The 17,398-nt window shown below is 37.2% G+C and overlaps 1 protein-coding gene across 44 annotated transcripts in view; it reads left to right on the forward strand.

Annotated features, from left to right (window-relative positions):
* Window positions 1–17,398, forward strand: part of PBRM1 (polybromo 1) — a 121,058-nt gene that overhangs the window by 14,670 nt on the left and 88,990 nt on the right. For all 44 annotated transcript variants that reach the window (XM_053929292.1, XM_053929290.1, XM_053929309.1 and 41 more), the window contains 3 exons: window positions 4,611–4,758; window positions 10,983–11,126; window positions 13,988–14,104. In XM_053929292.1, the coding sequence (XP_053785267.1) occupies window positions 4,611–4,758; window positions 10,983–11,126; window positions 13,988–14,104 (409 nt within the window). The remainder of the gene's footprint in view (window positions 1–4,610; window positions 4,759–10,982; window positions 11,127–13,987; window positions 14,105–17,398) is intronic.

The following is a 17,398-nucleotide window of genomic DNA, read 5'->3' on the forward strand; positions in this document are numbered from 1 at the left end:
CACTTTTCAGATGTTAATCTTGTTTTAACTTGTATTATCACAGTTTATAGGTGAGAACTTGCCGAAGTTTCAGAACTGCTAAAAGATCACGAGAATTCAGACTCAAGTTTTTCTGATTCTGAAGCCTTGTTCTTAACCAATATGTTACATAGAGGAGCAACATCATACCTAGAGTACACAAAACCCTCAGAAAGACTGCCCCTCTGCTGCCTGCTTTCTACCATAGGCTAGTGCTGAGGAGCAGAGGATACAAGCCTCAGGTGCTGGAACACTGTCTTCCAGCCTCCACGATATGATGCCTATTAGCATTGCTACCTTCTCCCGGTGCTGTGCTTCTGTGGAATCTCTGCCCTTCTGTGGAATGTGTGTGTTTTCTCAGAGTTTATGGGAAGTAGTATTGCTCTGAGCTACACAATTTGAATCTCAGTTTGAACCTTTGTTTTGATTAGTATATTAGGCTACTTACACTAAGACGTACACATAATGGCTGAAAAGAGAAAAACTGCTTTCTTTCATGTAGAAGTCCAGTTTTGTGAAGTTTTCAGGGTTCAAGTACTGTCTGCCTCTTTATTCAGTTGTCCTTGGAGTGTCAGCTTTGTTTGCATGGTCTGTGATGGCTCTACAACTACTTTCCAGCCCATCAGAAGGTGAAGGCATGTTAGGGGCGTGTCCTGAACACAGCATGTTTCAGCTCTTGCGCTGGCCAGAACGTGGCTGCAGCGAGGCTGAAGAACATGATCTTTTGTACCTCTGCAGCAGCTTAGAATGCTGTCAGCCTGGGAAAGGGGGAAATGGTGTAGTCACAGGCTCTACACATCAGGCCCGGTGTTCCTCACTTTTCTGGTTTAGTTTTTAGTTATGCTTTGGCTATTCTGTGGCCATATGGGAGGATGCCTTCATCTATTTTGTTGAAAGAGAAAAGTTGTTATTAAAGAATATGTACTGCTCAATCCTGTTTATATGTACATGTGCTTAGAAGTCTGGAAGAATACTACCAGTGCTTTCAACTCTGGATAAATAAGGACAAATTTTTACTTTTTAATGCTTTTCTGTATGTTGATTAAAGGGGAAAATTAGTAGAGCTATTTTATTTTGAACGTGGGGGACCTTATTTTAACTATATTATTTGGAGTGGAATGTTGCATCCTGATCTCCTTTTTGTTTCTGTAGTAATTCTGAAAGTTTGTGAGAGGTCCTCTAGCAGAGCATCCAGGAAGTAGTGTCCTTTCCAGGTATAGCAGGTTTCCTCCTTATCCATGGGGGTTACATTCCAAGACCCCCAGTGGATGCTGAAAACCATGAATAGTTTGAATACCTACATATACAGTACGCTTTTTCCTGTACATACATTCCTTTCTCCTTAATCAATGTTTTCAGTTCTGCCACAAATGTAGCAGCAGCTTCTTTATCTGGAGATGTAGCCTCTCAGATAATGTTTATATCTTTCCGTCCAAATCTATTCCTGAATCTGTGTAACCATCCTTACTTGCAGTAAATGGCTTGGTGTCACTTGTTTCAGGAGTCCCCTTGAAGTCTTTGTATAGACTCAATGCTTCCTGGCACAACATGTGACCATCAGTTGGAACACATTTTCTGTTCATGTCTTCCACTCACAAATGTAATGCCTTTTCCATCTTAATTAAGCACTTACCATGTACTGTGGCCATAACTTTTGCAGTTTAAGGTGTGACAGAAAAACTAGCATGAATTTCTTTTCCTTCACAGTGTCACAGGTGGAAGATTCATCTTTTTAAAAATTTATTTATTTGATTTTAGAAGAGGGGGAGAGAAAATCAATTGGCTGCTTTCCATAAGGGACCTGACTGGGGACCGAACCTATAACCCAGGCATATGCCCTGACCAGGGATTGAACTGGCAACCTTTCAGTTTGTGGGACAATGCCCAACCAAATGAACCACACTGGCTTGGATTAGAAGATTCATTGTTACCGTAGATCTTTGCATCCTTAGCATGTGATTCTTTTTTTCTTATTAAGTTGAGAATTTTCACCTTTTCACTTAAAAGAAACACTTTACAGCTTCTCTCTGGTATATACCAATTGCCATCATCACTACTCTTCAGCTTTGGAGCCATTATTAAGTCAAGTAAAGGTTACTGGTACACAAGCACTGTAATACTGCCATAGTCAATCTGATGATTACGCTGGGTACTAAGTGGCTAATGGGAAGGTAGTGTACAGTGTAGATCCTCTGGACGAAGGGGTAATTTATGTCCTGGGCAAGATGGAGCAGGGTGGCAGGAACAGCATGCAATTTAAAACTTACTTCTGGAATTTTCCATTTAATGTTTTCAGACTATGGTTTACCATGGTTAACTGAAACCATGGAAAACAAAACTGCAAATAAAGAAGGACAACTGTACATGCCCTCATTGGGTTCTCACTTGTGTACAGATAGTCTCTCAAGCCTGAGAGTCTGTGGAGGTAAATGGTATTTAAAAACCAAGCCATAGCAGAGAGCAGTGGACTGGGGCCCATCAGGCCCAGGTGGAGAGAGCTGTCTTGGGTATCAAATTGACAAAGTCCTAATGTTCACTCTGAGAAGGTCCCTTGGCACCTTTGTTGGGTACTCACAGAGACCTTTATATTCTTATATATTCTCTGAATAACAGATTGAGTATTCCTTTTATCCCCTCACACTTAATTTTATAGTTTATTCAAACTGTAAGTAGTTGATAAGGGTTTTAAAAAACTCAGTTTATTCTTCCTCTTCCTTCAGTAGACATGAGCACACCTGGTATCTTGGTCTTGGTTTTTAAATACTATTTACCATTAAAATAAACCATAGTTATTTGGGGAAATTTCTGATTTCAAGGGCAAATAAAGTACAAAATGAGCTTGTAAGATCTTATGGTACCAGAAAATAAGCAAGTGCTCCAAGATTGATGGGAGCATGTGAAAAGGACATGGTATATGACAGCCATCTTGAAAGGACTCCTACTGGCCAAACCTGGAGCAGTTTGAGCCTCAAAATAATTATAGTAATGGTTTTTAACCCACTGAGTAAAACAGGAATCCATATTAATATAAATAAATGAATAAGTTGATGAAGAATGGGGTTTTTTTACATAGCCTGGAGGTATCTATCCATGAAGTTCAAGGAAGAAAAGAGTAACTTGGTGAGTTGAGAAGCTGGCAAACAACACAGTATTCATATGATGAAAAGCAACCTCATCGGAGTAATGGGACAAGTTGGGAGCATATGCCACCTGAGAGGATACAGGAGACAAATACCCCATCATTTTTGTCATAATCCTGCCAAAGAAGCATAACATTAACTTGTCAGGAAAATGGACAAACCCAAATTGAGGGACCCTCTGCAAAATAACTGGCCTGTAATCTTCAAAAGTATTAAGATCATGAAAGTCAAGGAAAGACTGAGGAATTGTTTCAGAATGAAGGAAACTAAAGAAATACAACTGAATGCAAGATGTGACTTAAGTTGAACTTTTTGCTACAAAGGACAATTTTGGAACAGTTGGAAACATAAGTGGGGTCTGTGGATTAGATGGTGGTACTTTATCAAAGTTAATTTCCTGATATTGATAGTTGAACTGTGGTCCTTGTTTGTAGAAAATATACATTAAACTACAGGAAAAAAGCATTCTTTGTACTTTTGTGTCTGCAACTTTTATGTCAGAATAAGAAGTTTTTAAAAATTAAATATACAGGTATGGCTATGACATGTCAGCCAAGGTCCCAAGAGAGATTAAAGCCTTTGTGACCATGACATTCTTTGTAAGTAATCTTATCTCTCACATTTAGAATGGAGTTAACTACATACCCTCAAGGGAGAATTGAGAAAAATAGTCCCTAGATCATTTTTTAGAAGGTCTACTTGTCTCATGGAACTTTGTTTGAAAAAAGACAAAAAGGATAAAAATAAACATCCATGAACCCCAAACGCAACTTAAATTATCATTGTAACTACCATTGAAGTTTTCTGTGTGCCCCTCACTGTTTCTCCCGTCCAGCCTGTGATCACTCTCCTGAATTTTGTGTTTATCATTCCCAGGGTGCTTTATTTTTTTAATTGTTTGGTCATGTTTGGATATATCTGATGTCCTTTTATCTGTGGTAAACTGCTTGTGCCAAGGGCATCAGCTTTCTCCTTTGTAACTTTAGAATTTGATATTAAAGCAGTATAGTATGTACTAGGCATTTGATAGTAGTTGGCAGAAAAAGTTCTTTGGTCACTAACTAAAGAAAGGCAATTGATTTTGTAAGCTGGTAAAGAGCTTTGAAATACGTGTTTTCAGCCACTGTTGAAGACCATAAAGTATAAATAATTTTTATTTGCAGAAGATACCTTTGACACAGTTTTAGTGTCGGTGCCCCAAATCTTAAATATTTAGCATATCAAAGACTATCACATGTTAATTTAGGTTTTTATATCAGTAATAGATATTTTGAAAAGAGTGTGCATATGCATCTTGCTTTTGTTATTTATTCCCTTTTAGTTCTGGTAATGGCACTAAGTCTAGTGTGTTCTGTCACTTGAAATACTGATACTACCACAGGTAATTTGAAATAGAACTTTTTATAGGCTTTGCATTAATACCTTTTTAAAAAACATATTAAATTATAACAGAAATCAACCAGACTATTATGAAGTGGTTGCTCAGCCCATTGACTTGATGAAAATCCAACAGAAACTAAAAATGGAAGAGTATGATGATGTTAATCTGCTGACTGCTGACTTCCAGCTACTTTTTAACAATGCAAAGGCATATTATAAGGTAAGAAGGCATCAAATTTGGAAGGTATCCAATTTGATAATTGTCTGGCTTTTTAATATTTATCAACCTTGTAGGTGAGTAGTGGTTTCTCATTTGGCGGCTTGAATTTGCATTGCTTTTATTAGTAAAGAGACTGAACATTCATATGATTATGAACTATTCTTATTCTGTGTCTGCTCAAATCTTTTGTCTGTTTCTTTCTTGGGGTTTTTTTTTTTTTAAGATTTTATTTATTTATTTTTAGGGAGAGGATAAGGAAGGGAGAAAGAAAGGGAGAGAAACATCAATGAAACATCAATCAGTTGCCTCCCTCACACTCCCAACTGGAGACCCAGCCCACAACCCAGGCATGTGTCTGACAGGGAATCTTAACTGGGAACCCCTCTGTGTGCAAGCCAGAACTCAATAACTGAGCCACATCATCTCTTGGTTGCTCTTGGGCTGTTTTTCATTTTCATATTTCTAGGAATTTCTGCACTAAGTAGTGATCTTTGTTTTGTTGTATGTATTGAAAGTATCTTCTCCTGCTGTGTCTTTTTATAGTACTTTTGGTGAAGAGGTTTTTTTCCTTATGATTTTATTTATTTATTTATTTCTAGGCATAGGGGAAGAGAGAGAGAGAAATATCAATGTGTGGTTGCCTCTCATGCACCCCCTACTGGGGACGTGGCCCACAACCCAGGCATGTGCCCTGACCAGGAATCGAACTGGCAACCCTCTGGTTTGAAGGCTGATTCTCAATTCACTGAGCCACACAAACCAGTGCAAGAGAAGTTTTTTATTTTAACATAATCAAATATATCAGACTTTAACTTTGCGCCTTATCCTTCTTTGTGTTTTGTTTTAGAAATTCCTCTTGCCCAAAGATTATAAAGATATTTTTCTCTTGTATTTTCTTCTGAAAGTTTAATAGTTTTGTCATTTACATCTAAGTTTTTAAAGCAGCTGGGAGTGATGGCTTTGTGTGTTCTATGATGTAGAGATACTATTTTCCCACAGGTATAAGCAGTACCTTGAAATGGCCGTCTCCTCCGCATTTGTCCACAGTGTCAGTGCTGTCCTCATTTCCATGTGCTCATGGCTCTTTCTGACCTTTTTTCCTATTCCTTTTGTTCTGGCCAGTTTATTGCTGGGCTATTCTATCCCTACGTTAATTACTGTGGCTTTATAATTCTTTATCTATTAAGGAAAGCATGCTAGCTATTCCTGGCCCTTTCCTTATACATTTTTGGCCTTTCCTTTTTTACATTTTAATATTAGTGTTAAGTCAACAAGCTCAAAACATTGCTGGAATTCTTACTGGAATTGCATTGACTCTCTCTAGGTCATTTTTAGAGAATTGACATAATCCTCATACAGATTATTCCATCTGTGAATATTGTGTCTTCATGTATTTTTCTTTAATTTATTTTAGCAAAGCTTTAAATCTTCCTTCATAAAGATTCTGCAAAAATGTTGTTAGATTTATCCTTAAGACTGTGTTGTATACACAGTTTTTCTTTATTTGAGATATAATTCATAAACTTTCTTAAAGTGTAGATTTGAGGGGGTTTTAGTATAGTCACAAAGTTGTGCAACTGTTACCACTATCTAACCCCAGAATATTTTCATTATTCCCAAAAGAAAACCATACCAATTAACAGGCACTTTCTATTCTCCCTCCTCCCAGGGGTGTCTTGCATCCATCAATCTAATTTCTGTATGTATTTGTCTGTTCAGGACATTGCATATGAAAGGGATCATATACTATATGGCCTTTGGTGACTAGCTTCTTTAACTGAGCCTAATATTTTTAAGATTCAACCATGTTGTAACATATACAGGGTAGGGCAAAAGTAAGTTGTGAATACACAAAACACAGTTTATTTTTGTGTCATTTATTAGTTATTTTATTTTTGTTCCATAGGAACAAACTGTAAACCTACTTTTGCCCCACCCTGTATTAGTACTTCATTACTTTTACTGACTGAATAATATTCTATTGTATGGATATATCACATTTTGTTTATCCTTTTCCCACTTAATGGACATTTGGATTTTTTCTACTTTTAGCTATAATGAATAGTGCTACTATAAATTTTGTGAATATATAAAGAGTGCTATTCATTGGTACATTTAGCTTGTTAATTATGTTGCTAAACTTTTTTATATCCTAACTGATTTACCTGCATGAACTACTTACCAAGTGAGGCATTTTAAAATCTCTCATTATAATGATGGATTTGTCTGTTGATTTTTTGCTTTATATATTTTGACACTGTACAAACAGGAACATACAAGTTTAAAATTATGTTGCCTAGTAAGTTGGATTTTTAAAAAGATTTTATTTATTTATTTATTTATTTATTTATTTATTTATTTATTTATTTTAGCAAGGGGGCAGGGAGGAAGAAAGAGAAGGAGAGAAATACCGATACATGAAAGAAACATTGACGGGTTGCCTCCCCAACAAGGGACCTGGCCTGCAACACAGGCATGTGTTCTGACTGGGAATCAAACTAAATGGCAACATTTTCGTTTGTGGGACAAGGCCCAACCCATTGATCCACACCAGTCAGGGCGTAAATGGGATTTTTTTGCATTATGTAGCAGCTGTTTTTGTTTCTAGTAATATCTTCTATTTGAGGTGTGTTTTATCTGATGTTAATGTAGTTATACTAGCTTTATTTTTGTGTTTACCTAGTTTTCCATTCTTTCAACCTATTCGTGTCCTTTTAATGCTAATATGTGTCTTGTAAACAGTATATATCTGAATTTCTATTAATCAGTTGATGATCTTTACTTTTGAACTGGTCCCTTTCGTGATCTCTTTATAGTTTTAGTGATGGCCATTATGTTTGAATGTACTCCTAACCATCGAAATTTCAACTTTCTATTTATCTCACTTTGTAATTTATTATTTTTTCTATCGGCCTTCTTTTGGTTTCACTTTGGTTTCTTTTGTTTTTGGTTTTTTTTTAAGTGTATTTTGTTGATTAGGCTATTACAGTTTTTCTATTCTATTTTCTCCCCTTTATCCACCTCCTCCCAGTACCCCATTTCTTCTAGCATTGCCCCCCTTAGTTTATGTCCATGGGTCATATGTATAAGTTCTTTGGCTTCTCCATTTTCTGTACTATTCTTAACCTCCCCCTGTCTATTTTGTACCTACCATTTATGCTTTTTATTCCCTATAACTTTTTCCCCATTCTCCCCCTTCCCGCTCCCCGCTTATCTCCCTCCCTGTAATCGCCATTCTTTGACTCTGTTCCTGTCCTACTTGTTTGCTTAGTTTTTGTTTTTGTTTTTGTTTTAGGTTCAGTTGTTGATAGTTGTGAGTTTGTTGTCATTTTACTGTTCATAGTTTTGATCAGATTTTTCTTAGGTAAGTCCCTTTAACATTTCATATAATAAGGGCTTGGTGATGATGAACTCTGTTAACTTGACCTTATCAGGGAAGCACTTTTATCTGCCCTTTCATTCTAAATGATAGCTTTGCTGGATACAGTAATCTTGGATGTATGTGGGTCCTTGCCTTTCATGACTTTGAATACTTCTTTTCAGCCCCTTCTTGCCTGCAAGGTTTCTTTTGAGAAATCAGCTGATAGTCTTATGGGCACTCCTTTGTAGGTAACTCTCTGCTTTTCCCTTGCTGCTTTAAAAATTCTCTCTTTATCTTTAACCTTTGGCATTTTAATTATGATGTGTCTTGGTGTGGTCCTCTTTGTGTCCCTCTCTGTGTTTCCTTGACTTCCATTGTCTATTTACTTCACCAAATTATGGAAGTTTTTTAAATTATTTTTTCAAATAAGTTGTTCATTTCTTTCTCTTTGTCTTCTTCTGGAACACCTATTCTTTGAATGTTGTTCTTTCTTCTTGCTGTTCGGATTGAATGTTTTTATCTTCCTTATGTTCCAAATCTTTAATTTGATTCTCAGCTTCATCCACTCCACTATTGGTTACCTGTAAATTTTTCTTTATTTCACTTAGTGTAACCTTCATTTCTGCCTGTGTCTTTTTTATGCTATTTTAGTTCTCAATGAGTTCCTTGAGCATCCTAATAACCAGTGTTTTGAACTCTCCATCTGATAGATTGCTTATCTCATTTTTGTTTAGTTCTTTTTCTGGAGTTTTGATCTGTTTTTTTCATTTGGGTCATATTTCTTTGTTTCCTCATTTTGGCAGCCTCCCTGTGTTTGTTTCTATGTATTAGGTAGGGCTCCATATCTTAGTAGTGTGGCCTATTGGAGAAGAGCAATACCAGTTAGCTGGATGAGGCAGAGCCTTAGGTAATCATCAGGGTGAGACAGCCCATGTGAACAAGTTTGATAGAGTCTCCACTATGGTGTCTGCACTCTGTGGCTCTGTGTGGCAGAGGGCTCAGAAAGGAGATAATGCTGCTGCCTGGCCTTTGGAGTTTTATCCAGGAAGAAGCTGTCCCCTGGCACTTGCCCTGGTGCCAGATACTTCAGTTTCTCCCTGTATGCCACTAGTGCCCTTCCAGCTGCTGCCCCGATGCGGGAGCCCAGAGGGAGTGAGTCTATATATGTCCTAAGTCCATTGTGGCCCCTTTAAGAGGAGATGCCTTAGAATTCTGCAGTTTCTTCTGCCACCCCAACCCCACTGGTTTTTATAGCCAGAAGTTATAGGGACTTATCTCCTGGTACTGGAACCCTGGACTGGGTGGTCTGGTATGAAACTAGAATTCCTCGCTCTGGAGGTATCCCTCCTGGTTTTTATCTACCACACATGGGCATGGGACCGCCTGTTCGCATTTCTGTGTCTCCGCCCTTCCTACCTGTCTGAGTGAACGTGACTTCTTTAATTCCTTGGTTGTCAGACTTCCATACAGCTCAATTTTCTGGTGATTCTGGATGATAGTTATTTGTATTTTAGTTGTAATTTTTGCTGTGGTTTTACGAGGAGGCGAGCTGTGTTTACCTATGCCTTCATCTTGACCGAAAGTCCTTAAATACTTTAGAAAATCTTAGAAGTGATGTCAGAAAAATCATTAGCTTCGTCTTTTTTACTTGTATCCTTTAAATTGGGTCTTACCCTTTATTTAAGTATAGTTGGTATATAATATTATATTAGTTTTAGGTATACAGTATAGTGATATCTCCATACCTTACAATGTGAGCACCCCACTAATTCTGTTAATCTGTCATTGTATAAACTTACCATAATATTACTGACTGTATTCCCCTTTACCTTTTTCACCAACTACTCCATCCTCCCATCCCCCCCTCTGGTAACCATCCCTTTAACCTGTGTTTCTGTGAGTTTGTTTTGTATTTTAGATTGCACATATAAAAGAAACCATACAGCATTTGTCTTTGACTTGTTTTGCTTAGCATAATACACTCTAGGGCCATGTTGCAAGTGTCAGCGCTTTCTTCTTTTTCGTTGCTGTGTAATATTTCATTCTGTGTGTATACCCACACATACTCCTCTAGGTTGCTTCCATATCTTGACTATTCTAAATAATGCTGAAATGAACATAGGGATGAATATATTTTCTCAAATTAGTGTTTTTATTTTCTATGGATAAATACTCAGAAGTGGAATTTTGGGGTTGTATATTAGATCACTTTTTAGGGTTTTTCTTTTTTTGTTTTTTTTTTGTTTGTTTGTTTGTTTTCTTTTGAGGAATCTACATACTTTTTTCCGAAGTGGCTGCACCAGGTCTTATTCTTTAAACTATCTTTCTTAGTAATAGTTAGTGTTAATTTAGCAAATTATTTTTCTCCTGCATAAGTCTTTCTGTAATAAGATAAGGCATAGATAAATTAATATGATTTCAAAATACCTTTGAAACACTTAGTTCTTTTTTTTTTTTTTTTATCCTCACCCGGGGATTTTTTTTTTTTTTTTTTGCTTTTATTTTTTTTGCTTTTTTAGAGAGAGAGGAAGGGAAAGAGAGAAACATTGATCTGAGACAAAAACACCAATTGGCTTCTCCATGTACACAACCAGATTGGGGATCATACATGCCTGAAATGGGAAGCAAACTTGCAGCGATTCATTTATGGGATAACACTCCAACCAACTGAGCCACATTGGTCAGGGCTACACTTCTTGAGAATAGAAATTGAGGCCCATGTATCTTTTAATCATAGAGAGTTTAAAATTTGTAATAGAGTTTTTGAAGTTGTCTTAGAATACCAGTCTCTGCTGGAACAGGTTTTGATTTACAATAAAATAATAAAGTGGTATTTTTTCCTCTTCTCTTTGCTAATGTACAGCCAGATTCTCCTGAATATAAAGCTGCTTGCAAATTATGGGATTTGTATCTTCGAACAAGAAATGAGTTTGTTCAGAAAGGAGAAGCAGATGATGAAGATGATGATGAGGACGGGCAAGACAATCAAGGCACAGTGACTGAAGGAGTAAGTGTGCAGCTGGAATGAGTGATAGAGGGCTGTTGGGATGTGGACAAGGCCCCTGAGGTTTCCTCTGAGCTATTGTAGGCTTTCTATATGATTGTGTTGGTAACTGGTAGGGAAAAGGGTAATAATATAGCCAGAGAGCCTCACTGCAATTATAAGGAATCCTAAGAAATCCTGGACAATGTGTCCCATGCGTAGTTGTTTTTATGAATTGCTCTTATGTTAATGCATATATCTTGCTCAATTTCCTTAAAATTTTATTTTACTTTTTATTATTATCTTTTTAAAGATTTTATCCAGTTTTAGAGAGAGGGGAAGGGAGGGAGAGAAGCATCAATGTGTGGTTGCCTCTCAAAAACCCCCTACTGGGGACCTGGCCTGCAACCCAGGCATGTGTCCTGACCAGGAATTGAACCAGTGACTCTTTGGTTCACAGGCCAGCACTCAATCCACTGAACTACACCAGCCAGGGTTAGCCTGCTCAGTTTTAAAGAGAGTTTCCATATCTTTAAGGACAGATTCAATGTTCCCAAACTGATATTCCATGTAAGTGTAGGCCGTGTTGTCATTAAAAGTTGGAGTCAATGGAATCACATTAGTTAGGTGTTTCCATTTTTGTAGGTTAGACCAAGTGCTATTCTTAGAATGTGCCGATTGTGTTCCTGCCTCTGGAATTTTCCAATTGCTCTTGCTTCAGCTTAGAATGTGCTTCCTTTCACTTTTGTTGTCACTGGCTCTTTTTCATTATATTAATATCACTTAATGTCAGCCAGGAGAGGACTTTCTGGACCACTCAGTCTAAATTGTTTGCTCCCCACTCCTCCAAAAGAAGGTCTGTCTTTTGTGTTCTATGAGCTTCACTCTGTTCTGTGGTCTTCATTCTTTATGGCTGTATGACTTGGTGAAATAACTTGTTTATTAGATTACATGTTTACTTTCTGTCTTCCTCCATGTAGAATTATAGTGCACAAAAAGTATCTTGTTCACCTGTTCCTGGTATCTAGACTGTGCCTGACTTGTAGATATTGATAAATTCTTGCTGAATAAACACACATGCTTGAAAAGAGGAAAAAGAATAATAAAGGAATTACATCTCCCTTCTGCAGCTAAATAGTAAGATACCCAAAGCAGAGCATTTGCTTCTGTGTTGAGTTTTCAGGGAAGAAAACTCAACACAGAAAGAAGTGGTGGGTGAATTTCTCAAAACAAAACATAAACTATTTAATATCAGCATTTATTTTTGGATTTCTCTCAAAATCTAGCTCCCAGGGAACTTGTCAATTTCTTTCTAGAAATTAAATGATTGGAATCAGGTAGAAGGCAACTAACTAAGTATTCCCTGAAATTTTATTTTCTGATATTAATGTAGGAGCAGCAATTTAACCCATGCTTTCTTGGGTAGAACATTCATTACCTACAGGGGGCTCAGCCTTGCTATAGGCCTCCAGAGTTCTGTCAAAAATGAAAATGCCTACATCTACAAATTGCCTGTTTCTTTTAGTAGGAAATTGGAATGATTTTGCACATACATATTTATACCTCCCAAGCTTCTTTGTAGCCCTAAGGTTCTCAAGAAGGAAGAAGGAATTTTCAAACTTCTTATTTTTAAATTAAGAATGATGTCCTTGGAATTTTTCCAGTTGTGGGAATAGATTATATGAGCTCATTTATATACCCTGCTCCCTTTGTCACCTGCAGCACAAAGTAACTGGTGCGACTGGGAGGAGAGGTATTTTGGCTCTAGAATATACCTCCCCTCTTTTTGAAGCTAACTCTGTGGTACTGTGTTTAGCCAGGAAGTAAATGACTGAAACATGACTATTTTAGTCTGCCTTCATCTGTGTTATGTTGGTTCTCTAGCTTATGTCGTTGAGGACTCTCAACTACATCACATGTTTTACATGTGCATCACATGTTTTACATGTTAAATATTTACTATGTGTCCTTTTTTTGCCAGACACTGGGTAGGCCTAAGAGATTTGTTAAAGCCCTCTCTGTGGAATAAATGTTGGTCCTTACTATTGAGACTATACTAAATAAAAAGAACTTCTGTTGAATTAGGACAAAAATAGTTATGCTTTTATGATTTAATACCTTAACCTTTATTTTATATGCACAAAACATGGTTTGGACTTGAAGTACTGTTTAATATAAACCTTGACTGAGTCACCACATTGCTCACTGCAGAAACTGGCCAGCTTCTCTTTGGGGTATATACTTTCCCATGGGAAACAGTGACTAAGGTAGGAAAGAAAAAGGCAGTCATCTGGAGAGCGAGAGTGATGTGCATCAGTCGACTTAATCTCCATTCAGTTTTGATACAACTTGAATTCTGTTGTTAGATCTGGCAGAGCACCCTATGGTGAAAAGTATGTTATTCCCACTTTACATATGTAGTTATTCTACCAGAAAACAAAGACCTTAGCAGATATGAACAACATACGTAGAAATGACCGGGTATCATGGGGCATGTTTTTCTGTCTCGGTTGCTCAGACTCTAAAAAGGTATGCATTTCTAATCAGTTATACATATGGCACTTGACCTTCACTGTTACAATGTTTACCATGGATTAGAGTTTACTAAAAGGACCTGGCCCAAGGATTTAATTACTGAAATTATATAAGGAGCTTCATTAGTTTCATATATGCCATTCTGCTAGTACAGTCACCACATTCAGCATCAGAGCATTTCTGTGGTATTCGTAATACTTGTACTTAAAATAAGTACTGTTTAGAAGTTGCTCTTTTGAGTTGGCTTTCAAATTTTAGAAACTATTTAATATCAGCATTTATTTTTGGATTTCTCTCACAAAAGTATTTATTACTCCCCTCTCTTCTTGCTCCCAATTCCCTCTTCCCAGTCTTCTCCAAGTTACTTGAAGGAGATCCTGGAGCAGCTTCTCGAAGCCATAGTTGTAGCCACAAATCCATCAGGACATCTCATTAGCGAACTTTTTCAGAAACTGCCTTCTAAAGTGGTAAGTGATACAATTAAAGACAGATAAATTAGTGTGGTGTGTGTTTGTTTTTTTAAGTACTTCAAAAATTTTATTCTTAGTAAATACGGTACACTTAACAGGAGGCTTTGGAGGTAGTCGAGAGATCCTCCACGTGGTCTCAGCAGCATGCACACGGGATGTGTTCTGTCATTTTACTTGGCCAGAACTTGGTTACAGGTTTTGAAAAGTTTTTAAGTTTTTGTTTTTGGATTGGTAATTCTTTTTGTCTGTTTTTTTTTTATTGTCAAGAAATATACATAACGTAATATTACCATTTAACCATTTTAAGTGTACAGTTCAGTGGTATTAGGTACCTTCATATTATTGTGCAGCCATTACCACCATCCATCTTCAGAACTCTTCACCGTCTTAAACCGTAACTCTGTACCCACTAAAATATAACTATTTCCCCATTCCTCCCAACCCCTGCAACCAATGTTCTTTTTTCTCTCTATGAATTTGACTAAATACCTGATATAAGAGGAATCGTACAATATTTATCCATTTGTGCCTGGCTCATTTCACTTAGTGTAATGTTTCCAGGGTCCCTCCATGTAGTAGCATGTGTCAGAATTTCCTTCCTTTTTAAGGCTGAATAATACTCCATTAAATGTACATTGTATATACAGGTTTTTTTAAACCACATTTTGTTTATCCATTCATCTGTTGATGGACTTTTGGGTTGTTTCTAAGATGGGTATTTCTAAACAAAATAAACACCTAAATTAAACCTTTTATTTATAAAAGACTAGAAACATATCTTTGCTCAGGAGACAGAATGAGAAAAAGATAAATGAAGTCTTCCTCTCTTAGTTCTCTTTGATTGTCTAGTGATGGAGAAGAGAGAGAGACCTAGTAGGTACATTTCTACCCCAAAGAGGAAGAGTTTTTCTAGACAGGTAAGACCCTTTAAGAGTGTTACGGTCCCTTGTGGCTTCACACCCAAGAGGTTATTAACATATGAGCCTGTGGAATTAAAAAATTCCCACTTTTAAAAGTACTCCACTATAGCGCTTACATCCATTGTGATCATTTACTTTTGTATCCACCTCCTTCCCCAGGCCCTGAATTTCTTAAAGGCAAGGACAATGCCTATTTTCTTTGGTGTCCCTGCCATGTAGTTGGAAACCAGCATGCCATAAATGTGCAAGAAGCGCTTGTTGACTGACAAGTGGCATACAGTTTTCCCCACTAGTCATCAACAAGACTTGTTATAAAGGTATGTCTTGAGTAGTTATAGGACAGTTAGGACATTAGCTACAAACCATATGTAACCACTACTGTCCTAAGTGTGGATCTGATTAGAAAAATATAATAATTGTATTGGACATAAGTTTAAAATTTCAAGAAAAGAGGAAAACTGTAAGGTGATTCTTCAAAAAGAATTAAAACACAGAATTACCATATGAGCCAGTATTTCCGCTTGGGGTATATACCCAAAAGAAGTGAAAGCAGGGTTTCAAAGAGGTATTTGAACACCTGGTTCATAGCAGTATTATTCACTATAGGTAAAATGTGGAAGAAGCCCAAGTGTCCCTCAACAGATGACTGGATAAATAAAATGTGGTATATACACACAATAGAGTATTATTTGGACTTCTAAAGTTTTAAATGAAATTCTGATATGTACTAAAATAAGAAAGAACCCTAAATGCATTGTGGTAAGTGAAATAAGGCAGACACAAAAGGACAAATATTGTATGATTCCTCTTAGAGGAGGTGTTTAGGGTAGTCAAATTCATAGAGACGGGAAGTAGAACTGCAATTTCCAGAGTCTGGCAGGAGGGGGAAAGTGGAGAGTTATTATTTAATGGGTGTGGATGTTCAGTTTGGGAAGATGAAAAAGTTTTGGAGATGGATGATGGTGATGATTGCACCATAATGTGAATGTACTTAATGCCACTGAATGATTAAATGGTAAATCTTATGTATATTTTACTATAATAAAAAAATTGTGAGAAATGAGTATAATCTTTATTCGAGGTTTATTCTTACTCCTCAGGAGGGAATGAGTATTAGTCAAGCCACCAACGGTGATTTGGAGCAATAAACATAGTACTGGGTTGGCCAAAATATCCGTTTAGTTTTTTCCATAAAATAAAAGACATTTTTTCATTTTCACCAGTAACGTCATTGATTTGGATATTTTGAGCATGTTGGCTGTCTCCTGTGTGGTATAACACTGATTGTTCTCAGTTAATGTCACAGTTTGATCGCTCTCAACTTCAGCTGTTCTACCCGACCATGGAGCATCATCCAGTGAGAAATCCCCAGCATGAAACTTCGCAGACCACTTTGACACAGTCAGTCAGTGACAGCACATTCTCCATACACTGCACAAATCTTTTTTGTGTTTCAGTTGCATTTTTACCTTTCTTTAAATAATAAAGCATAATATGCTGAAAATGTTGTTTTCTTCCACCTTCAATATTAAAATGGCTACACAAAAATTCACTGATCTTGATGAGTTTTTTTAACATGCGTGTTGATATGACAGCTATCACAATGCAATCTAACAAAATAGTTTCAAATGAAGTTAAAGACAACTATGCCCTACTAGAGCCATTTTACAGAAAAAAACAAGTGAACTTCTTGGCCAGCCCAATAATACCTGGTTGCCCCATTCTGGGAAAGCTTTCTGGGACATCATGCAGCAGCAGATGGTTGGGGAAAGCAGGTTCCCGGTGGTCCCTCAGGGTGTAACAATTTGAAAGACAACAAGGAGGGGAGGGCAGTTTTTACCTTTCCTTTATAAAGCCCTCCCAAGCGTGAAAGGTGGGTTGGGAATTTTGAAGCCAGAATCTTGGATTACATTGTATCTAGCTTGGGCAGCTGTGCCATAATTTGTCTTCTACACTGTTTCTCAGAAGTAGAATTTGAAGAGAGTGGACAGGAAAGGGCTTTGATCCAAGCAAAGAAAGGAATAGTAAGGTTAAGAAAATAGAGGGGTAAGCTGAGGGATCAGATAAGTTGAAGCATCACTGAGATCATCCCTTCAGCCTAATTGAGTGAAAACTGTGCTCTTCTGCTTTTTTGTCGTCGTTTGGGCTCCATGATTTGAACAGGTAGGAAGAGCCTAGAGAGTGCAATCTGACTTCCTCTGACACCTCTCCCACCTGAGGAGACCAGCTTTTCTGGCCAACTTCAATTATGTCTTCCAAGGAATAAAACCTGTAGGAAAGGCTGAGGGAAATGCATGCACTTTAGCTTTCGTGAAACACTTCAAGGACGTTCCTCTGACATGTATAACTTTAAATATTGTGATAAGCTAAT

Source organism: Desmodus rotundus, chromosome 8, assembly GCF_022682495.2.
Source record: "Desmodus rotundus isolate HL8 chromosome 8, HLdesRot8A.1, whole genome shotgun sequence".
Lineage (NCBI taxonomy): Eukaryota > Metazoa > Chordata > Mammalia > Chiroptera > Phyllostomidae > Desmodus > Desmodus rotundus.